The 24,452-nt window shown below is 38.0% G+C and overlaps 1 protein-coding gene across 1 annotated transcript; it reads left to right on the top strand.

Annotated features, from left to right (window-relative positions):
- Positions 1-842: 842 nt before the first annotated feature.
- Positions 843-24,045, top strand: LOC124556815 (dual specificity tyrosine-phosphorylation-regulated kinase 2). The gene is made up of 2 exons (XM_047130831.1): positions 843-2,356; positions 21,917-24,045. Exons 1-2 carry the CDS (start codon positions 1,346-1,348, stop codon positions 22,652-22,654), a joined length of 1,749 nt encoding a protein of 582 aa, XP_046986787.1. The 5' UTR covers positions 843-1,345; the 3' UTR covers positions 22,655-24,045.
- The last annotated feature ends 407 nt before the right edge of the window (positions 24,046-24,452 follow it).

Raw genomic sequence — 24,452 nt, forward strand, 5'->3', positions numbered from 1 at the left:
AAGTGGGTGACATCCCATTTAAACAAAGCAATTCAAAATATAATAGTTTACACAATACCAGTTCCTCGCCAGCAGTTTATTATAGCCTCAAGATAACGGATTCACGACCAACGTGCTGTTTTCTGCGTAGGACACAATAACTATAGAAGACTGCAGGTTGGTGAACATTATTCAGAACTTATGAATTCCACGCAGAGCGATGGTAGCAACTAAGCATCTCGCATGTACTGCAGTCATAGAACAAATAAGATAAGTAACACGTCCTCTGTAATAACACAGGGGAGGTATGAAGGAAGGAAATTTTCAAGGGAAGGGATTTATGATACACACGTAAATCTCTCTCGTTACATTTCTTTCTCTCTCTTTCACTGGCTGTAGAAGGTTCAAATACCCTTCCAGCCATCCAGATTTAGGTTTTCCGTGGTATTTCTAAATCGTTACCAAGACATCTACCAGGATGGTTTCTTTGAAAAGCCCGGTCGATATCTCCCACGTCCTTCGCTAAACCGTCACTAACGACCTCGCTGTCAACGGGCGTTAAGCTCTAATCTTTCTTCTTCAAACACGTTTCGTGCGCCTGTCTACATGCTACGAACTATCTGTGCAGATATGTTCTACAAAGATCTTTGCGCAAACTTGTCGTTGTATGTTGACTCGTCTAGAGGCTTTTTTTCTTTGTACAAGTATTGTAAAACCTCAATCATTTTTATTTATCTTTCAGATATATGGTTTCTTTCGTGGTAGGACAACCGTGGAAGAAAAACATTCAAGTCGACATAGAACAGATTATGTGAATCTATTTGAAATGCCTTGTGGAATTTTTGTAGTTGCGTGTCGTCAAATGTGAATCAACCTTTTAGCGTACGGCAGAGTGTCAACAATGCAGCAGCTCACAAATTTATATGTGTCATTCAGCTGTCTCAGTGCCCTCTGTTTTACCTCGTATGATAATTACGCGGACAAAATAGCTTTCTTACGTACATCGTCCATTTAAATTAGCGGTCAACGACAACTTTAGATCGTCGTCATAACACAGATGTTGTGACCTGCTGACAGAATAGAATCTTTGGTAGCAACACAATCATTTGTACTGATTGCCTTATTGAAGTTGCGTTGTGGTTTCTGAGTGCAGTGTTGGTTTCTGAAGTTAATTATTTCTATTTTCTGAGTGAGATGTGTAATTGCGACATGTCCAGTTATCAAAGGATTTACTGCAGCATTTCTGAAGTACCACTTTATTTTTAAATGGCGGAGATGAACGTGTTTCACACGACGTTTTTGTTTGGAGAGTGCCGATTGTGATGGTTAAGTATTAAGAGCAAAAGTATTCATTATTAGATGGGGAATGTCTAGTATAGCGCTCGCTATTCAAACCTCAGCGTTCGTCATGCCTTTGTCGCGCACGAGGTCATTATTAGCTAATATAAATGGTGCCCCTTCTAGTACTCCGAACGAAACGCACATAACTCAGTTATCAGATAGTACTACTCAGCTACCACCTTTGAAAGCTAACCAATCCTACTTGGAAGATTCGATTTTAACGCCCATACCAACACCTCAGTCAGTTAATGGGCAAGCGACGCAGGTAAATGGCGGGGTCCAAACATTATCATCAGTATCAATTAATTCCCCATCAAACGACGCAACATCAACAAGTGCAACTTCTACAGCAACAGCATCACAAAACAAAAATGGTTCTTGTAAACCTAAGAGTATGGTGGTTACGCCCGACCAAGTTATGGCCACATATATGAACAAACTGACCCCCTATGAACACATTGAAGTATTCAACTATCCACGTATTTATTTTATTGGTGCAAATGCCAAAAAAAGGCCAGGTATTATAGGCTCGCCAAATAACAATAGTTATGATAACGAACAAGGTTCATACATACATGTACCGCATGATCATGTAGCCTATCGTTATGAAGTGTTAAAAGTAATTGGAAAAGGAAGCTTTGGGCAAGTTGTGAAAGCATATGATCATAAAAATCACGAACATGTTGCACTGAAGATGGTTCGCAACGAAAAGAGGTTCTACAGACAAGCGCATGAAGAAATTCGTATTCTGCAACATTTGCGCAAACAGGACAAAGACAATACTATGAATATTATTCATATGTTTGACAGCTTTACATTCCGAAATCACATGTGCATAACATTTGAACTGCTTTCGATCAATCTTTATGAATTGATAAAGAAAAATAAATTTCAAGGATTTAGTTTACAGCTAGTGCGCAAGTTCTCACATTCACTGTTACAGTGTTTAGATGCGTTGCATAAAAACAAAATTATTCATTGTGACATGAAGCCAGAGAACATCTTGCTGAAACAGCAGGGCAGAAGTGGAATAAAGGTAAGAGAAGTTCAAATGGTGTATTCAGTCTTTTGTGCTACTTTGTTTTTTTACATCCTGCAGAACTAGAAGTGCTCAATAATTAGTTCCCTTCCTGTTTTACTTCCACTGTTAAACAGTTGGTGTGTTTTCACCATTTTTATCTTATTAAATCATATGTCAATGAATTCTTTGTTCTGACAACAGTGGAAGGCATCCTGCATAAGTTTTTTAAATTTATTTTGCTTATGATCACTGTGTAATAGATTATCATTCCAGAAATGCAAAATATATTCTGTACATATGTTTAATCTTGCATGTTTAGAGGTTATTATTGTTGTGTGGGGAAGTGCTAAACAACAAATCAGACCGTCTGAGATTTTATACATAGTCAATATGAGGATTATTTGTCATTAATCACGTCTTTATCTTCTAGCAGTGATTTGTTAATGTAAAAAATGACAATATGCAATGTAGTTTGAAATTGATGGTATACTGTTGGTTCCCCTACAACTTGCTGGAAGTCAGTTTAAAGGATGGTGGGAAGAAAGATCATACCTCCCCCCCCCCCCCCCTCTCTTCTCCAGTGGGATTATGCCTAATATGTACTGCAGTTTACTACTTCAGATTGTATGCAGCTTTACTCACAATGCCAGCTGCACTAACAGCCCAGTGTAACAGTTATAGAAGACATTATATTCAAAATATGGAAGGCTGTTGGTAAAATTGATATATGCAAGTGCCTAGTTATTTTTTTTTTTTTTTTTTTGTCAGTTTTTGTATTCTATATAGCAGAAAAATGATAATTATCATTATTTTTCAAAGCACAGTTTCCTGTAGGCAATGTTCTTGGGCTTGTATTTGTGAGGAGTTGAAATAAACTTCTGTCCTATTATTGATTACATGTGTTACATGATTAAATTAATTGCATCAACAGTCAGGTTCTTTCAATCAGAATACTGACAGGTTTGTTACTGATCCTCAAGTGTGATTGAGAAGTAGGAAATGTGTTCTTAAATTGCTTTGAGATGTAAGATGCGCCGGAATAATACTCGGAGAATTGTCAGTTATGTAATACAGCTTTTCTGAGTTTATACTACAGCTATAGTTATTTACAGAGAAAAGTATGTTTAATACCGACCTTGAACTGTGCTACAGATTGGTCTCTTACCTCAGCTTTTATTTCTTATTTACTTTTGCTGGCTTTGCCAACTCTCAGTCCAATTACCACACATTGAAATATTAAACTTTTGTATACCACCAATCCATATTGACCCATAATGAAATTGGTATGATGGGTATCAAAATCCAAAGTGCGTAAAATACATTTCATAAGAAAATCTATAATTATTCTCACACCCAAACTATCATCTTCCATCCTAACCTAGACCTCGGGTTACACTAAATAAAAATCTGACACCACAACCTACATTCCAAAAAATAATATAGAAGCCAAATAAATATTGTCAGTGTTCTGTACCATCGTGTTTGTGCACATATTAAATCACACCATATAACTTTGTTAGCTCACAATCAAAGCTGATGTCTAGTATCAGTTGATTCAACCAAACGCTACTAATTTGTTTGTCACCACAACTAAGATTTAGAGGTGAGGACACTATCCACATTAATCCTTTGGTGGGTTACTTTAGGTTGAGTGGTAACTAGAGACATTTGCATCAGAGATACTTCGGCGAAGCCTGTACGCACTCCACTATCGTATAACTTGAATGATGGGAAGGTTCTTTTCTAATTCCTTTCATCATTCTTAAGGTGTATGAATAGCTGAGGACAATAATAAGGATGTATTGTGTGTTTATAACAAGTTACCACATGCATGTTAAGTAAGTATAACAACCACTAATGTATAGAGTATGCTTACAAAAATCTAATGCCCTTGTGAAGTAATTATACTAATGTAATACATGACCCATTAGTTTGATTTGAGGAGGGTATTACTTTCAGAATATCTGCTATAAAAAAAGTAATAAAACATGGAAGTTTCTGACCTGCCCTTTGCTGGTATCACTGTAGGTCTTATTATCTGAATGTATAGCGTGTTTGTAGAGCTTGGTTGTTACCATTTCCATTTTATTGTTTAGAAACATGGATGTTCTAGAAAGAATCTACTTTGCATGTCTATTTCAAATGCCTCTGCACATCCACAGAAAAGGAAGAAAAGTTTCTGTTGTCAATAAGGTACATTTGTCTATGAAATATTTTTCCACTTTTTAAGGTTAACATGAATGAAAGATAGTATGTAAATTTCTATAAATGACTGGATAAAGAAGAATGACAATATTATAAAAAGGATAGTTGATACCCATAATAACCAAACTCTAACAATACACACCAAAGGTTGTCACAGCATCCTTAACATTCATGATTTAAATAATGAAAAAGTACACCAGTTACGTATTTTTTCATGATTAGCACAATATGTTTTGAGAATGTATTCTTATTTTCAAATTCATCTGTTTGCAAATATATTTTTATGGTGTCTTTATGTGTGATTTATTGCCCCCTCTTGCACTGTTGTCATTTTGAAGTTATACTACAATCAGAAAATCGAAAAAATGAATATCAGGATGTTTTCTAAATTCTAATGTTAGAGAGAAACAAACAAAAAATTTTGTTTCTTTTTCTCTACCTTTAGCATATAAAAACATTCCAAGATTCATTGTTTTGGTTTTCTGATTGTAATATAACTTCATAAAGGCAACAGAGTAAGAGGGGCAAAGAAATCACACATGCAGACATCACAAAAAATATATTTGTAATTGGTTAAACTTGAAAAATAAGAAACTTATTTAAATCATGAATGATACAGCTGCAGGCTTTCCTAAAACATCATGATAAACAAAACCAAGTCTTTAACATTAAATCACTGGTTAAAGCCGATTACAAAGTTTTGAATATTCCTCTTGACCCAAAAGACTTTATATGGTTTATCAGAGTGACTTTTGCAAGAGTATTACTGCATTTTCATTGCTCCCTGTACATACAACTTTGGTGGTACTCCATTCATACCTCATATTCTAACAGTACTCTTTCTCCTCCAGCCTGTTCACTGTGTTAAAAACTGAATCCATATGTCACTGTTAATTGGACAGAGATCTTGGACTTAAGGCATGACTATTTCTGGGATGAATCTTTTTCTCTGCAATAATGTGCTCACTGTTGTGAAATTCTGTTATGAAAAAGGCTGTGTATGTTAAGATAATTGATCATTTTATATCACACGATTTGCTATCAAATGTACAGTTAGGCTTTAGAAGTCGTTTGACCACTAAAATGCTATATTCTCTTTTCTGTATGAGGTACTAAACAAAAGGTTTTGAACACTAGAGATATTTCTTGATTTAACTAAGGCATGTTGATCACGAAATATTGCTCCAGAAGTTAGACCATTACAGAATACGGGGTGTAGCTCACAATTGGTTCACCTCTTACCTTAGCAACAGACAGCAAAAGGTCATTATTCACAGTGTTAAGACTGGCTGTGATGTGGGGTCTGAGTGGAGTACGGTCAAGTGAGAGGTGCCCCAGGGATCAGTGTTGGGGGCACTTCTGTTCCTTGTTGATATAAATGATATGCCCTCTAGCATTGCTGGTAACTCTAATATATTTCTGTTTGCTGATGACACTAACTTAGTAGTAAAGGATGTTGTGTGCAACATTGGTTCATTTTCAAATAGTGCAGTTCATGACAAGTTCATGGCATGTAGAAAGTAAACTAAACGCTGAATTGCAGTAAGCCTCAGTTTTTACAGTTTCTAACACACAATTCAACAAAACCTGACATTTTCCTTTCACATGATTAGTGAAACTGAACAGTTCAAATTTCTAAGTGTTCAGATAGATAGCAAATTGCTGGGGAAAGCCCATGTTCAGAATCTTGTTCAAAGACTTAATGCTGCCATTTTTACTATTCGAACGATATCTGAAGTGAGTGATTGTTCGACACGAGAATTAGTCTATTTTCCTTATTTTCATTCACTTATGTCATATGTCATTATATTTTGGGGTAACCCTATTCTGAAAGGATATTTTTGGCTCAGAAACAGGCAGTTCGGGCAATGGTGTGTGTGTGTGTGTGTGTGTGTGTGTGTGTGTGTGTGTGTGTGTCTCAGTTAATACTCAGCAGAAATAAAACCTGCATTTGGATTAGACTTCCTTAACTCTTGTGCAGAAAGGTGTGCAGTATACTGCTGCCTCCATTTTCAATAAGCTACCTCTCAAATTAAAACGTCTTAGCAGTAATCCACGCACTTTCAAATCGAAACTGAAGTGTTTCCTCATGGCTCACTCCTTCTATTCTGTTGAGGTCCTTGAAAAATTAAGCTGATTAATGGTTTATTGTTGATTGCATTTACTGAAACTTATGGATAGACTTTTTTTCGAATTCATAAACATTTTATTTTTATCTGTTATTACTTTTATGTTCTAATTTCATGTACTGACACGTTCCATGGACCTTGGAGATTTGCTTCTCAATTTGGTCCTATGGAACTTGACGTGTAAATAAAATAAAATAATACTGTGTGGGGTCCAAGACTCGAAGCCAGGCTTATTTCTACAATAGGTAACGAATGATTCATGTTAAGCATTGTCTGGTATATAGTTATTCTGACAGGAAGTTACAGCAACATTTATCTACACTGTAGCAATAATTCGAGAGAAAATACTGTCTTATACTCCAATTAAAATTGTTGTGTGATAGACGTTTCAGCGAGTTAAGTGGTGGGTGCCACTCACCATCCAATCGTATTTGTTACTCGAGTGTCACGTGTTCGCTGTGTTAGCTGTTTTGTAGGTAAGCACAGCACTTTGTGAAGCATGGCTGGCTTGCTGCATACTGGCAACGCTGCCCAGTCACAAAGTAATCTTAAACTGAGTAGTGTAGCTCTAGACAAAGTTTAATTATTAATGTCATACAACGAAGCGATGAAGGGTGGCAGTGCTTATGAAATGGTGGGGATCTCAAATCTCCATCCAACCGTCTAGATTTAGGTTTCTTTGAAAAGCATATTCTCAGTTTCCTTCTTCGTTGTCTTATCAGAACTTACCACCGTTGAAGAAATCTTAAACCCAATCTTCCTTCCTTAAAATTATTATGTTGTGATCTTATTAATTAAAGCCATTCTAAACAGTAATATGTTTAATTAGGCATATAAAAAGTTTCTTCTTAAATACTAACATAATCTGATTAAAATAACTTCCTAATTGACAATTCGTGCCTTGGAACTTGGTTCCAACAGTCAGAGGTCTTGACATCACACATTAAGAGTCAGCTATTGGCAGTGCACCACAACAAAGCATCAGTTCACTTGCAGTGTTTGAGTAGAGCAGTGTACACATGTAATCCTGTATTGAACACTGTCAACAGACTGTGTAACTGTCGCTTGTTACAGTGAGGGAAATCATGTTTCGGTCCTGTTGGGTGAGCCTTGACAGAGATTGACACTGGCTGTGGCAGCACTTAAGTGTCTCAAGACAAATGCCAAATAACAGTTAGTTTTAATCGTAGCCTAATAGTAAGAAGTTAAATGTAAATTTCTCAAGAAGAAAGTTGAGATGATTGAGTCAACATAACTGCATGACATGCTCAAAAAAAATGAAGAAATAAAAATATAATAAATTCTTATCTGCCTCACAGTTGTATTGTACACAATTTGTCTCATTAGATTGATATTTTTGTGCTCTACGTCACTTATCCACGCAATTCAGTGTGTGTTCCTTTGTGCAGATCGGTATCCGGATACAGTAGCACTTTACTCAATTATTTTGCTTTACATCATTTTAATTAAAGTTGTATCATCAGCAATGAAAATGATGTCTACATTTCTGTTAATCACTAAAAGTTTAGTATGCAAGTATTCTTTTTTACTTCACTTCTTACACAAGTCTGTCTGATTATAGTAGTTAGCCCCTCCTTCCACCACCATCTGATGGTTGTTAACCAGTTTAATATAGACAAATGTTTGAAGATACGTCAAAGACATTGGATATGTTTACACACACATGCAGTATATCCACACTTAGATTGTATTGGGCAAAGATGCAATAGGAACTTGACCATGCTTTTCAATGGAATCATCTCGTCAGACACGTTTTAGCCACTTTGAGTTACCACAGAAACCAAGTTTGCATGACTGGATGGTGGTTTGAAACCCTGCTCCTTTATAACCACTTTGAATTACCACAAAAATCAATTTTGGATGACTGGGTGGTGGTTTGAAACTCTGCTCCTCCCAAGTGAAAGTTCTGGCCCACCTGAATTGGTATTCCCATTACAAAAGAAATAATCACGCTCCACATATCTAGAAACAACAAATAAAAGTTATCATACTGCTACATGAGAAATTTATTCTCTTAACAGTTTCAAACACAAACACGCAAACTCGTGCCAGAACTGCCATACTTCATTCATAAATACTAGTTTATTTGCAACTGCAACTGAGAAAACAGTAAACTGCAGACACTTGGTGTAAAAAAACATACAGTAAAAATGGTACACCACTTTTCGGATTAAAAATATACTCAACAATTTTACGAACGGGTAATATTATTTTAAGTTAGGCCTAACTTATTCACTTAAACTGTTAGAATGCTTCTCAATTAGATTTTGTTGTATGCAAAGGTATATTTCCTTCTACAACCCCTTGATGAATGTGGACAACCATTGTGGCTAGCATGTTTTTGTGTATGAGTTGTTTTGCACACTTTACATTTAGAGACCCAAAGCTGTATGTATTGTAGCTATCATAGTCACTGTCAGTTAACAGATGTCTGTGTTTAGATTTGGTTACCAAAAACAGTCCTACACCTGGCAATTTAAATAGGGATGTTTAAATAGTTAATTCACATTATCACACCATAAGCTTGTTTTTATTAATCCGGAATTTTTTCTGTGTTTGTTAGTCCAGGATGTTTCTTTGTTTTTTTACGCGTGTTCAACTGTTAATTTAGTGGAAACGAGTTCCAAAATTTTCTTTGTGGGTTAGGAATGATATTGGAAGCATTTTTTTTCATATTTATGATATAGCTTTCCTGCACTTGCTGATTAGTGGTATTTCCTTTATAAATGCATTATTTGATTCATTGCTGATGTGTGAAACCAGTGGTACTAATTGATGACACCAGAACCAAACTATGTGCAAGAGATACATAGGAAAGAAGTTCATTATGAAAAAGATTAATAGTATTAAATTAACTTAATTTCTTAAGAGATTTTTCATTATTTCACAGTAAGTTTCTTCCAATTAGCAGCAGAATTAAAAAGTATCACTGTTTAGTGACTCCGTACATGAATTGAAGTGTATTTTAAAATGAAATATGACTTTATGTAATAGTAAGAATAATTAATAATTCTTTCTGTTATTGTTGTTCATTGTAAAAAGAATTACTCCAAAATATCCGAAAATAGTAATAAAAGTGTACAAAATTTAAATATCTAGTTGAAATAATAAGACCAAATGCTTTGGAGTTAGCTTATCAGAGGCAAGGAAAATGGAGGTGGCTTTTCCACTAACAAAAGATCTGTGTGATCTGTTTGATAAATGCAAAACTCGTTACACTACAGCACTGTCATTAAACCAGAATGCCTTTTATTAAATACAGCTAAACAATTAGGTGAAATGCAATAGAAGGAAAGAAAAATAACCAGGAAAATGTTGGGACCAAGATATGAGAATGAGAAATGGAAATTAAGAAGTAATAAATTTATGAACACCAGAATCAGACAAAATGAGGAAGAGAAGAGTCGTATTCTGTGGGCACTTGGAACAACTAGATAAAGAGAGAGAACTTTTTTGAAAGAAACTGAAAAACTCCAATGCTACGTATCAAAGAATTTAAAGCAGGCTTGGTAGAAATGGAAATAGTGGAGGAAGAAATAGAAGAAAGAGAAAAGTTCAAAGAAAAAGTAAAATGTTTCTAGGGCTTCCAGGAGAAAACAAAGATAGACAGATGCAGTATGGACAGAAGAGAAAAACTTGGGAGAAAATGAAACACTATTGGAAAGAAAGAAAGAAGGTGCAAGTTATTTCATGTGGTCCTTAGTGGACCAAACTAATTAAAAAAAACAAAAAGAAGTCCACAGTCTCATAAAGACATTACTGTTAAGCTGATAGAGAGTGCAAGTAACAGATACTCTTATTAATTAATTAATACCTTAAGTGCAGTAGAAAAGGTGCTGAGAAGATAAAAAAAACAATATGTTGCAAAAGTTTCAGAAATATTAATCCAACTAGAAAGCTTGCTCATTATTGTTACTGAAATTCAGCTTTAAAAGTTCTCATAAAAACTGACTTTTGTATCCTTTTGATTGCACATACAATCTAGATTTCTCAGTAGTAGTTCTCGTGCAAGAAATGTGTCAAATGAAATGTGCATTACTGCATTAGTCCAGAGCACTTTTCAAGAGAAATTAAAGTATGCCTGTCTTGAATTCCTTTATGCTAAGTAGACTGCTGATCATGTAGTAATGCATCAAATACTAAAAAGGATTAGTTAAGACAGTGACACCTGGTATTTAATTTGAGGCATTTGGCCATGTAAATGACAACACCCTTAAAAAGACTGAAGTTTTATTTAATTAATGATCTAAGAGAAAACTGGTTCAAATTGTGTCTGACAAAAAAATAACCCACTGTTGTACTGAGTAGTTCAACTACTGAAGGGAGGGGGCGGGGGGGGGGGGGGGTGAAGGGATAAATGTTCTCTGTCTGGGGAGACACTTATTGTTGAGTTTCTGGAAGGTTCAGTTTGAGGGTCCTTGCTGTAATAAACATTTCACAACAGAGTAATTGGGAAATAATAATCTCAAAAATAAGTCATTACCACACCAATGTTAAATGGGACTTATCATTAAATCGTATTTACTAATAATAGCCAGGGCCAGCTTATCTGTACCTCAAAAGTTTTTGATGTGCCAGTGTGTGCCATAGTATTAGTACACTGTTTTTATCCTTGGTCACTTTGAAGAAATATTTTTAAAGAATAAGACATTTTAATTAAGTTTAATAGTTACATTTTGTGTCAAACTTTTGTTATATACAGTATGTTAACAAAACTGGCTATAAATAATCACTGCGTTTCAGAAGGATTAATGTTATTAGTTAAAATGCTAGACACAAAGACTCTTTCCTTAATGTTTACTTTGGCTCGAAAAAAGGACTAGTATCATGGTGACAGATTTTTATTTACTTTCCCAATACTCGACAGATAACAATTTAAATTTCAAAAGCAAGCTGAATGTTTGACAGAGTTTATTTAGAAGTGTAAGAGTCTTACATACCCCGTTTTAAGAAAAAGTGTTTTTCACAATTCTGCACATTCATATATAAATGGCTTGCTTCTATTTGAGCAGAAGAGAGAGTTTTGTTGATAGTCTTTAAAGTGATATGTTTCACTCCATTGTGATAGGTTGCAAATGATCAGTGGAGGATTTGTGAATTATAAGATAAAGGTACATTATGATATACTCATCATTTTTCTCCTCCCTTGTTTTTCTTATGTTGCCTGTTCTCAGCAGTTTCTAAGTCTGCAACAGTACCACTTTCCGGTTGTTTAGATGTGTATTTCTGATATCGGCAGACTTTCAGTGTTAACAGTTTTGTTGAAAACATTGTCTGTACTCCAAATCATTTGATCTATACTAAAATTTCCCAATTATTCATTTAATAAACTATCCAGCAAATGTTATAACTTACTTGTGGAAGCTCCAATGCAAGCATGTAGTAATAAAAGTGTTTCTGTTATAAAGTCTGGCAGTCCTGCACGTAGTGAGTTAATGCGTCTGGAAATCTGTCATTAATACATTTTGGGACTGATCTCTGTGTACTTGCTGAGAATGTGGGCTAAACTTATCACTGGTAGAAGCACCTGAGATCTTTCTGAATCATTTACCATAATTCGTTAAGAAAATGAAAAAGCTGCAATGTTTGACTGCTCTATTCTATCAGTAAATGGTGCTAATAATTCCAAACGAGAGACTAGAGTGCTGATGGTCATTTTGCTTTACATTCACCGTTGTGATGCATCTTTACTTGACTAGAAGTTTCATTTGTATTAACAGCCTCAGTTAAGTGATTGAAGCACTGACCTAGTGGATTAATTTTTTCAAACCCCTTACTGACCACCTAGATTTCAGTTTTCTGTGATTGTCGTAAATAACTTTGTGAAGGTGTTGACATTTTCTTCCCAAATCTGAGCTTGTGCTCAGTGTCAAATTACCTCACCTTTAATGAGATGTTACCATATTGTATGTCTTTCTAAAGGGTGGGTCCTGCTTAATTCTTGCCATTTGATTTATAAATACACAGTGACACCATACCTTCACAAAGTATGAAGGAGTTTGTCTTTAAGGTTTAACTGTAATGTGTGTATCTGTTGTGTGATATAGTATTCATGTTGTCAGTGAGAGAAGTATGTATTTGCACTAAGCATCTTAAATAATATCAAGAGGTGATTACAGAGTTCTGAGGTCGATTACTGTTGACTATGAAACTTCCTGGCAGATTAAAACTGTGTGCCCGACCGAGACTCGAACTCGGGACCTTTGCCTTTCACGGGCAAGTGCTCTACCATCTGAGCTACCGAAGCACGACTCACGCCCGGTACTCACAGCTTTACTTCTGCCAGTATCTGTTATGTTAAAAATAACTGTCAAGACATTATAGTGTAACATAAGATATTGACACACAATGTAGAAAGTGAAGATTAAACAGGCACAGACAAAAAGGGCAATTATTCAGTAATGGTATTTACACAGCAGCAAAAGGTGTTGCATGTGTGAAGAAGGCAAAAGGAAAGAAAATCTTCCAACAGATTAAGGTAACTATTTGCGATGGTGAGAGTTGAAAGCAAGTGATGATAGTAACAAGGTACAATACACTGTATGAAACAGAAGTGGGGTGGAAGCACTAAGATAAAATGAAAACCAACAGTCATCCTTCCCATGCACTGTTTACTAACAAAACAGGTAAAGGGGAGGAAAATGATAGTTAAAGGTGCTCTCTGCCAAACACCATAAAGTGGCTTGTAGAGTGTAGACGCAAATTTACAAAATCTGATAATGCAGATGTAATCAAAAGCAGCAATAGTATGAAGAAAACAAAAAAGCAACCTGTAATGTAGACAACCTTTTCCTAAAAATAGTAGACAGCACAGTAACTAATGACAGAGTGAAAACTGGACAGAGGTAGTAATGAAAGTACATACATTCCGTGAATAATGCCAGATGAGATGTATAAAGCCATTCAGGATATGATGAAGGGAATTGCGCCTCGAGATGGAGTTCAGGAAGACATTATTAAAGGTGGAGGGATTGTTACAGGAAGAGAACTTAATTATTTTTTTTTATTTTATTATTTTCTTTCCTGAGAAAGACATTTCAGCTGGGAACAATGTTACAATTGTTGTACTTCATAACAGAGGATTAAAACAATACATAAGTACTACACATCTGTCGGCTTCCTCTTTGTAATGTACAAATAAAAATAAATAAATAATCACCAACCACATAGAGAAATGATTCATTAATTTAAAGAGATACACTTCAGTGGTACTGATGATTTTTTTTTTTTTTTTTTTTTCTATACACAACCGTTTTTGGAATGTTAAACTCCCATCTTCAGATGTATAAAATTGTTGTATTTGGTCACGCATAATGTGCAGTCTGGCCAGTCAGTGCAATAGTCCCAAATCACGTTAAGATTGGACTTCAACATCCTGAAAACAGTTGTGGATTGAATAAATCATTAGTACAACTGAAGTCAGTGTTTTTAAATTAATTAATCATGTCTCTCAGTTAGGGGTGTCCTTTATACCAAATCTTTTGCCCAAAGAGAAAACTTGGATCTTAATCAGATAAAGAAATGAGACAGTTTTAGAAGTGAATATAGCACAATGGACCGTCTGAAAGCCGTGAATAAATGTAAATGAAGAAAAATTGTAAATATTATATAAAACTTTCCAGATTTTCAGTAACGGCTATCCATGACTTCACAAAGTGTGTTTACAGTTTAATATTTTCATTTTTTTCTGCAGCATTATTAGAGCTGAAATTAAGAAATTGCTTAACACTAAAATAGTGGAAGGGGTCAATAGACACCTGGTCTAATTTTTTAAAAATCCTTTCAAATTTTTTGGTATGTAAACACTATTGACAATGATAATGGACCTGTTTGCTTGGTTGCACCTTATATCCAGCACGGTAGCTGTTTGATGCCTGCACCGTTAACTCCCCATGTATGCCAAGGAGTAGATGCCCGTCACCCTCGGGCATTGGGTCTCCCAGCAATGGCCATCCTGCCAGGTGGCCTTTGCTGTGGCTGGGTGGCGCCCGTGGGAAGGTCCCCTGGTCGGAGTGGGTGTCATCAGGGCGGATGACGCGTGATGAAGCATACCATGTCATCACTTGCTGGTGATCAAACGCTAGCAGTCTCTAAGCATTCCAAGTCTCAGTACAATGCAAAGAAGTATGATCCTAAAACATTCCCCTCCTTGGCCACCCCATGGGAGGAATGCCAGGCTAAGGATGGCAGCAAACTTCATTCGCCCTGGTACCTTGTATGTAAGGGAGCTGATGGGGACTCCTTTGTCTCAAAGCCTCAGTTTTTTGTAGAGCATTTAGAGGACGAGTTCGGTGAGGTGGAGTGCTTGTCCAAAATGCAGTCAAGGTCAGTCTTGATAAAAACAGCATCCTCTGCTCAGTTGCAGGCATTATTCGCTTGTGACAAGCTGGAGGATGTTTCCGTTACCATAATACTTCACAAGAGCTTAAATATGGTCCAGGGTATTATATTCCACAGGGACCTTCTTTTGCAGTCCAACGATGAGCTGCATGTCAACTTAGAGCGACAAGGAGTTCATTTCGTCCTGCATGTCCATAGGAGTTCTAGGGATAATCAGGTTGCCACCGGTGCCTTCATCTTGGCGTTCGAGGGCGACACATTACCCAAGAAGGTCAAGGTCAAGGTCACGGTCTACCTCTGTGGTTTCAAGCCATATATCCCTCTCCCAATGCGGTGCTTTAAGTGCTGAAAGTCCGGCCATATGTCTTTCCCACTGTACTTCCAGCATCACATATCGAGATTGTGAACGTCCATCCCGCCGCAACGCTCCGCGTGCCCCACCTCCCATCATTCCCCTTGCTCACCAGACTGCAGGATTTTACAGTGAGAAAGGAAAATCATGGAATAAAAGAACCTGGACCAGCTGACTTACACTGAGGCTAAGAGGAAAATTGAGCGCCTACGTCCTGTGGCTGTGACCACCTCTTATGCCGCCGCTACCAGAACTGTTGTAGCCCCATCAGCTTCTCGAGATTACACTACACCTGACCCCTTGATGGTGGGGGGAATTTCCCTCCCTGTTGCTCCCTACCTCGGGAGCACTGTCCCCCCATCAGGGACACCAGTCCCCACTTCTCAGCCGAAGAAGCACAAGTCTTCTTTTGCTCCTCTCGCTAGGAAGGGGTCCTTTGGGTCACTCCCTTCCCAGGTTTCTACTAGTGGGAAAGATGACACCCACCAGTTGCTGAAGTGCCCAAAAGCAGCTGGTCGTAGGGCTTCACGATCATCCTCCGTCCCGGAGATAGAATCAGTGATGCTCTCCCAGCCAGAGAAACCCAAGGATCACCGAGAGAAATCCAGAAAGAAGACCCCCAAAACCAAGGGAATTGCGGTGGCACCCACACCACTGCTGCCTACAAGCTCTGCGTCTGAGGATAAGGTGAAGATTCTGGCATCCGCTGAGGACCTTGGTCTCGCCAGACCCTCAGACACAGTGGATATAGCCTGTTCACGGAATAAGTAGGTGGCAGCGGGTGACCCTGAGGCGTAAATTGCCTCAGTCTCACGATCACATCATCCTCCAGTGGAATTGCGGCGGTTTTTTCGACCACCTGGCTGAGCCATGGCAGCTGTTAAGCTTTACTCCTGCTTTCTGCATTGCCCTCCAGGAAACTTGGTTCCCGGCAATTTGGACCCTTGCCCTTTGTGGCTACAGGGGATATTACAAGAACTGTAGCGAATATAATAGTGTGTCAGGTGGAGTTTGCGTCTATCCTGAACTCTGTATCTAGTGATCCTGTTCCTCTTCAAACCCCTCTTGAAGCTGTGGCTGTCGGGATACAGATGATGCAGGATATAATTGTCTGCAACGTATATCTCCCTCCAGATGGTGGTGTACCCCTGAATGTATTGGCTGCACTGATAGATCAACTTCCTAAACCTTTCCTACTTTTCGGAGATTTTAACACCCATAACCCCTTGTGGGGTAGCACCATGCTTACTGGCCGTGGCAGAGATGTCGAAAATTTACTGTCCAAACTCGACCTCTGCCAATTAAATTCTGAGGCCGCCACAAATTTCAGTGTGGCTCATGGTGGTTACTCAGCAATTGATTTATCAATTTGAAGCCCAGGACTTCTCCATCTATACATTGGGAAGCACATGATGTCCTGTGTGGTAGTGACCACTTCCCCATCTTCCTGTCACTCCCCCCGGCATTATGCTCACGGACGCCTACCCAGATGGGCTTTAAACAACGCAGACTGGGTAGCCTTCACCTCTGCTGTCACCGTTGAATCTCCCCCACATGGGCTCACATGCTTATAAAACAACGGAAACCGTATGTTCGGAGACGTACTTGTCAACCATTGCGTGCCATACGTCACCTTCCCAAGTCTGGACAAAGATCAGGCATCTTTCTGGGTACCAGAACCCAACAGGTGTCCCTGGCATTAACATCAATGGTGTGCTCTCTACCGATGCAATTGCCGAGCACTTCGCTGAGCACTACAATCGAGCCTCTGTGTTGGAGAACTACCCCCCAGCCTTTTGCTTCCTCAAACAACGGATGGAAAGGAAAGTCCTCTCATTCACTACGCACCACAGTGAACCCTGTAACGCCCCCTTTACAGAGTGGGTGCTCCTCAGCATGCTTGCACATTGCCCGACACAGCTCCTGGGCCAGATTGGATCCACAGTTTGATGATTCAACATCTCTCACCTGACTACAAGCGATACCATCTCATCATCTTCAACTGGATCTGGTGCAATGACGTCTTTGCATGGCAGTGGCGTGAGAGTACAATCATTCCAGTGCTAAAACCTGGTAAAAATATTCTTGATGTGAATAGCCATTGGCCCATCAGCCTCACCAACGTTCTAAGCTGCTAGAACGTATGGTGTGTCGGCAGTTGGGTTGGGTCCTGTAGTAATGTGGCCTACTGGCTCCATGCCAGTGCAGTTCCCGCCAGGGTCGCTCTACCACTGATGATCTAGTTTCCCTCGAGTCTGCCATCCCAACAACCATTTCCAGATGCCAACAACCTGGTTGCCATCTTTTTTGATCTATGAAAAGTTTGACACGACCTTTCGACATCGTATTCTTGCCACATTATATGAGTGGGTCTCCATGGCATGCTCCCAATTTTTATCCAAAATTTCCTCTCGCTCTGTACTTTACGTGTGCAAGTTGGTGCCTTCCATATTTCCCCTGTATTCAGGAGAATGGCATTCCGCAGGGCTCGATATTAAGTGTATCTCTATTTTTAGTGACCATTAATGGCCTAGCAGCAGCTGTAGGGCCATCGGTCTCCCCTTCTCTGTATGCAGATAACTTCTGCATTTCGTATTGTTCCACCAGTACTGGTATTGCTGAGCGGCACATATAGGGAGCCATTCACAAGGCGCAGTCATGGGCTCTAGCCCACAGCGTTCAGTTTTCAGCCACAAAGTCTTGTGTCATGCTCTTCTGTCAGCGTCATACCGTTCATGTGGAACCTGAACTTTATCTTAATATCAATCCACTCACTGTAGTGGAGACGTGTCAGTTCTTAGGACTGGTTTTCGATGCCAGATTGACTTGGCTACCTCACCTTCGTCAGCTTAAGTGGAATTGCTGGCAGCACCTCAATGCCCTCCGCTGCCTGAGCAACACCAACTTGTGTGCAGATCGCTCTACGCTGCTGCAGATATACAGAGCTCTTGTTCAATCCCGCTTTGACTATGAGAGTCTGGTTTGTGGTTTGGCGGCCCCCTCAGCATTGTATTTACTCGACACAGTGCACCACTGTGGCATTCACCTAGCTATAGGAGCTTTTAGGACGAGTCTCAGGACCAGTGTCCTGGTGGAGGCTGGGGCCCCTCCATTGAAGGTTAGGCATGCACAACTGCTAGCTAGCTACATTGCACACATTTGTAGTTCTCCTGAGCATCCAAATTACCATCTCCTTATCCCACCTGCGACAGTTCATCTCCCGCATCAGCGGCCAAGGTCTGGGCTCACAACTGCGGTTCGTGTCGCTGTGGCTCCCAAATGACTGTCATCCACCTATTGCTGGACTGCCCACTTTTAGCCACTTTGCAGTAGACTGTTAACTTTCCCAGCACCCTACCTTCAGTGTTGGGCGACAGTGCCTCAACAGCAGCTTTAGTTTTACATTTTACTTGTGAGGGTGGGTTTTATATTTGATCTGAGTTTTAGCACGTGTCCTTTGTTCTTCTGTGTCCTCCACCGTAGGACTTTTAGGGTGGAGGTTTTAATGTGTTGCAGAGTGGCTGGCTTGTTCTTTTTTATTCTCATGGTCAGTCAGCCATGGTAGTCTACTTTCTTGTTTTTAATCTCTTCTCCCTGTTTCTTGCGTCACTGTGTGGTTTTCTTGTCCTGTTTTGTACATTGTAGTGTTTGTTGTCCTTCTGTCATTCTTCTGGTTCTTCCTTTCTCCTTTCATTGTGCCGTATGCCGTCTTTGTTTTTCTTCTTTGTTTTCTTATTTTGCTTGGGTAATTATACTGGGAACAAGAGACCAATGACCTCACAGTTTTGTCCCTTGCCCCCCTTTTAAACTAACCCGGCAGTGAGGTTGCGGTGATACGCTTACCCACAGTGTCGGAAAATGTGCACTGTAGTGTAGCTACCCGAGATGCACACATTTTAGGCCCCAGCTCAGTGTTCTGTGTGTTGCCCAAAATAAACTTTGATGGAGACATTGTGTGTTACTTGTTTCACAGGATCAAATGCTGAAAAATACATAAAGAAAAAAATAATGGACTGTGTTGCTTTAAGAACTGGCAAACAAATTATTGTTATTATGTATGTTCATAGCATCATTGGTAGGAAAGGTACTTCTGTGTGTGATCTTTCATTGTGCCCTTTTTGGGCCTACATTGATGAATCACACTGTCGTGATAGTTCTCAAGAACTCCTCATGTTCTGTTTTGATGAAAAATCAGCCTGCCTGCAATATTTGAGGAACTTCTCACATTCCATTTTAATGAATAATAAGCCTGTCTGCTGATTAAGTTCATTCACCTGTTCAAAAGTGAAGAGGTAGGGGAGTGGACGACATGTTTTCATTGAAAACTGCCCTTGTTGTTATTGCCTAGGAGAAAATATAACCATTAATGAGCACTAACTCCCTAGCACAACTAGCTGTGTGTTGGTGTAATACATGCCCTACAAGTCAGACAAATATGTCCTCAATTTTTGGTCTTGTAGAAATAAAGTGGTTTTTGCAATACATTTTTGTGCATTGTTGATAATATATAGCCTGAAAACCAGTCATTAGGAGAATACATTGTACTGCACCTCATTGAACCATTTGTGTGTTAAGAAAGAAATTTTATGTCAAACGATACGTTTACTTCTCTCATCTATCTGTGAAGCTGCAGGAGTAGAAAACTTCAGTTACGTGAACAATAACAAAGTTTGTGAACACCCCTAATGAGGTAAGAAGCAGAATGCTGAAAGATAATCCTTCCATCACCATCATTTTGTGGCTGACTAGTGATAGGGATTGTATCACAACTGGATATTAAAAAAAGAAAAACATCATTCTTCCATTACTTTTTATGCTGATGTGGAAGAATACAAAGAAGGGAACATAAAACTGGAAGATATAACTGTATATGACAGCACAAAGTTCAGTGACTTACTGAATAATGGTATTAAACAAAATGCTACATTATTATTTTTTAAACTGAAGTTCTTCTGACAGTGACATTATATTAATGAACTGCAATTTATAATTACTTCAATGAATAAAAGTGCTGTGTAATATCACCACATATTGTCCTTTCTCGCCATTCTAGCGTAAATAGAAAAAGTTTCATAGTGGACTTACAGATGTTATGCAATTAGAATTGTGGATGCCAAATTAGCAGTATGAATGGTAGATGACGCTACCAGAGAAAATTGAAATAAACTTGTTTGTAAGAGTTCAGTTTCCTAAGAATACCTTCAAGTGAATGTTCTTAATTAAATATTTTTCTGAATATTAAAGAGTTAATGCTATAGCTTGACACTTCTCTTAGATGTGAAGGCAATGCAAATATCTGCCACTGACTTGCTTAATTTATGATCTTTCACAATCATTTCTCCTTTCATATGTCATTTATCACAGCTATTTTTCTTCTGTCCTTCGTCTCGCATGCTTTCTTTGCATGCTATTATCATTGCCCAGGCTCATTAGGTTTGGTTGGTGCTACTGCATGTTCAATTATGGTAGCATCAGTGCAACCCCTGCCTCTGACTGCCAGACTGAAAGTTTTTCCTACTACTGACTTCAGGTCTCTAGCATTTGTAAAGGGCTTGTCTTAAAATTTGCAGAGTCATTGCATCATTTAATGTAAACTAACTAGTTGGGAACAGACAGTGTGGCTGTTTACTGATCTTCAGCTTTTCAGGTGTCCTATTTTACAACAAGCAAGAGTTGATGTAGGAACATTTTTTTATCTTTGGGGGGGGGGGGGGGGGGGGATGTCAGGTGAAGGCTTCACTGCTTTTCTGGGACCAATGCTAATAAAAGTTGCTGTTTGTTTTTCTGATTGTCGTCGTCACTACTTTTTTAAGTTAATTGTTTTCCTGGCTGTGGAAAGGAGGATAAAATTCCGTTGCTCTTGGGATTTCAGTATGCTGAAAAACCACTCCATAAAATAAATATGGCATTAAAGCCCCTAAAAGCAAAAAAATTCAAACTTATGACATGCTAAACAAAATCTAACAAAGCTGTTCTCCTCATTTAGTTCCCTCCCAAGTCTGATTGGTGTCACTTCACTTTGCAGAGGTATTTTCTCCAGGAAAACTGAAATATACTGTTGTTAAATTCACAGCTACAGGATAGGTTTTAGGAATTAATAATTATCAACCAGTTTCATTGACAAAAACTTTTTCTGATGTTTCTGAAAAGATCAAGTAGGTACTCAAATTGCTGAGTAGATTGGAAATATAAACTTGAGTAAGCTAAACCTTAGATCTTAAAAGATTTTTTAATTGAATGTCATTTATTACTCTTTCCTACAGTTCTGTACATGGAAGAATGCTTTAAAATAATAATAATAATAATAAAGTGTAGCAATATGTAGAATGAGAAGTTCAAAATGTCTGAGTCTGTTTCTTGATAAAAGCTTGAATTGAAAATCACATGCGATAGATTTGTGCACTGCTAAAGTTCAGTAAGTTTTGCTTTACCTGTGATTGCTGAGTCAGAAAGTGAAAGTGTCAAAATCAGTTTTGTACATTTCCATCTTGTAGTATAACACAGGATGTGTATTATTTTATGTTCCAGGTTATTGATTTTGGATCAAGCTGTTATGAAAACCAAAGGGTGTACACATACATCCAGTCAAGATTCTATCGTGCCCCAGAGGTCATACTGGGTGCCCGATATGGAATGCCTATTGACATGTGGAGTTTGGGCTGCATTTTAGCAGAACTTTTAACTGGGTATCCATTGCTCCCAGGTGAAGATGAAGGAGACCAACTAGCTTGCATTATTGAACTCCTTGACATGCCACCACAAAAATTACTTGATGCCTCAAAACGTGCTAAGAACTTTATTACGTCTAAAGGTTATCCACGGTATTGTAACGCCACAACCTTAGTCGATGGGTCAATACTCTTAAGCCCAGGGGTATCACGAAGGGGAAAACAGAGGGGCCCTCCGGGATCTAAAGAACTTCATAGGGCTCTAAGGGGCTGTGACGATCCATTGTTTCTGGACTTTATTCGCCGTTGTTTGGAATGGGATCCTGATGCACGAATGACACCTTCTGCAGCATTACGTCATGCTTGGTTGAGGCGAAAATTACCAAAACCACCAGCTGACAAGACAAATTTGCAGACCACCAGTGTAAGGACAGCTCCTTCTTCATCAAGGAATTCTTCAAAAGCTAATCCTTCTGCAAATGGTGGATTGAGTAGCAACAAACTCAGGGTTCAAATGTCTGATGAAAGAGCTAGTACAGTGCACTCAAGACATTCTCTGCATCCAACAAAATTACCTCAGATTCCAACGAATACGTAACAGCATTTGACTTATTTTCCACTCTTAATTTTGTGCATTGTTTTCTAATTAATTTATTTCAACAGAGGACTGTGAATAAAATATTGATCTCTTTCTTAAATTGTACACATTTGCAGTGTTGTTTTCATGCTAAAACAGCATTGCAAATTATACTGAATTGCATATAACAGACTTACTATGTGCAGTCTGTTAAATGTTAATGTGTTGTTCCTGTTTCATATGTATTGTTTGATATTTGTAATGAAACCTTGGTTTCGTGACTTATTTTACACATTTTTAATGAGTGTGAAGTATTCTACATTAGGATGCTATACATTTTTTATGTGTTTTACTTTTTACAATCATTGTACATACCGTTTTTAAAGGCCATGAACTTGTGAGAGATCTGAGTGATATAGTTGATAACCTAGGGAAAAGAACTGCACTATCATTGTACCAAAAGATAGATTCATTTTGTAATTTTATATTGAATGTGAGAAGATATTAACAGTTTTAATTTTTAAGGCCATTTACACCTTACTGCAGTGTTCTCTGTTTCAGTATCGTGCTGCAATGTATTAATTTGCTAATGTTAGTGAATAGATTAAGTGGCACGCAGTATGCCAGTGTGGTCATTAGCAAATAAGAATCTTTACAGAAATGCATGTCAGTGTGGTATTAAGTTTTTTATGCATTGACTGAGTCATTATTTTAAATGATGATTACACGATGGTAATGTTTTGTTATTTTTGTTGTTTATTTATTTTAACTAACTCACTGCATTTTAGTATTACACTCCCATGCTTACCAGTGTGGCTGTGTGCCCTGTAGATTGCAGTTGTAAATGATGAATGTAAGATACCATTCATATTATTTTTGTTGCTACAACAATGTGGTGAGCACTTTTTGATTTTTAAAATGGTGTGTCACTTGTGACGTATAAAATACTCAAATGTTTCATTCCATGGGCTCATATAACATTAGACAATTATCATTTGATGAAGCTAAATTATTGTCACCATTGATCTTCAGAAAGTACTTTACTAGTTGGCTTGAATCATCATTTAGTAACTTATGGTTGTGCAATGTATTGTGCTTTCAGGCTTTAATGTTTTTAATTGTTTAACTGGATTATCTTTACATGCATCAATACCACATATTTTAAAGCTTGCCATATACATACATATGTTTTGAATTCTAAGACAAACACATCATATGCCGTATAAGAATATTTCTGACAGTGCTGTGCCCATTTAGCTGTGACATACAGCTGTGAGGATTGTTATCCATGAGAAGATTCTGATGTTAGTTTGTCATACACTGATCATGCGCATTTTGATGGCTGAATATTATGTAAGCTTTGTGCACAAAAGCAGTATGTATTAAATTCTGTAGAAGCGGGTTTCCTTAAACTTGGTTCTAAAGTATGTTTGCTTTATGTGCAGATAACAGGAAGTTTATGAAAGTTAATGACATCAGAAATTAAAGTAGAGTTCTTTATGGAAAAAATTCTTGGTTCTTTCACATTATTGAATCCACTACCTCATCTAGCCCAGACCTAAAAAGCTCTGTCTGCAAAAAATGAACAAGTTTCTGAACACTGCTGGGAATGTGGAAACCCTGAAAACTTCCACTCCAGTTGTTATTTAGCTAGAAATAGAACAACTTAACATGCTTTTGTTATACATAGGTGCTGAACTTTGGTTTAATAATAAATTAAAAGCAATACATATACTGTAAGGAAAGTTCTGGCTGAACGATTTGAAATTATGTAAAGTATTGAACTATTACTTTGTCATCTTTCATTGTGAATACATAA

The sequence above is a fragment of the Schistocerca americana genome, chromosome X (assembly GCF_021461395.2).
Source record: "Schistocerca americana isolate TAMUIC-IGC-003095 chromosome X, iqSchAmer2.1, whole genome shotgun sequence".
Classification (NCBI taxonomy): Eukaryota; Metazoa; Arthropoda; class Insecta; order Orthoptera; family Acrididae; genus Schistocerca; species Schistocerca americana.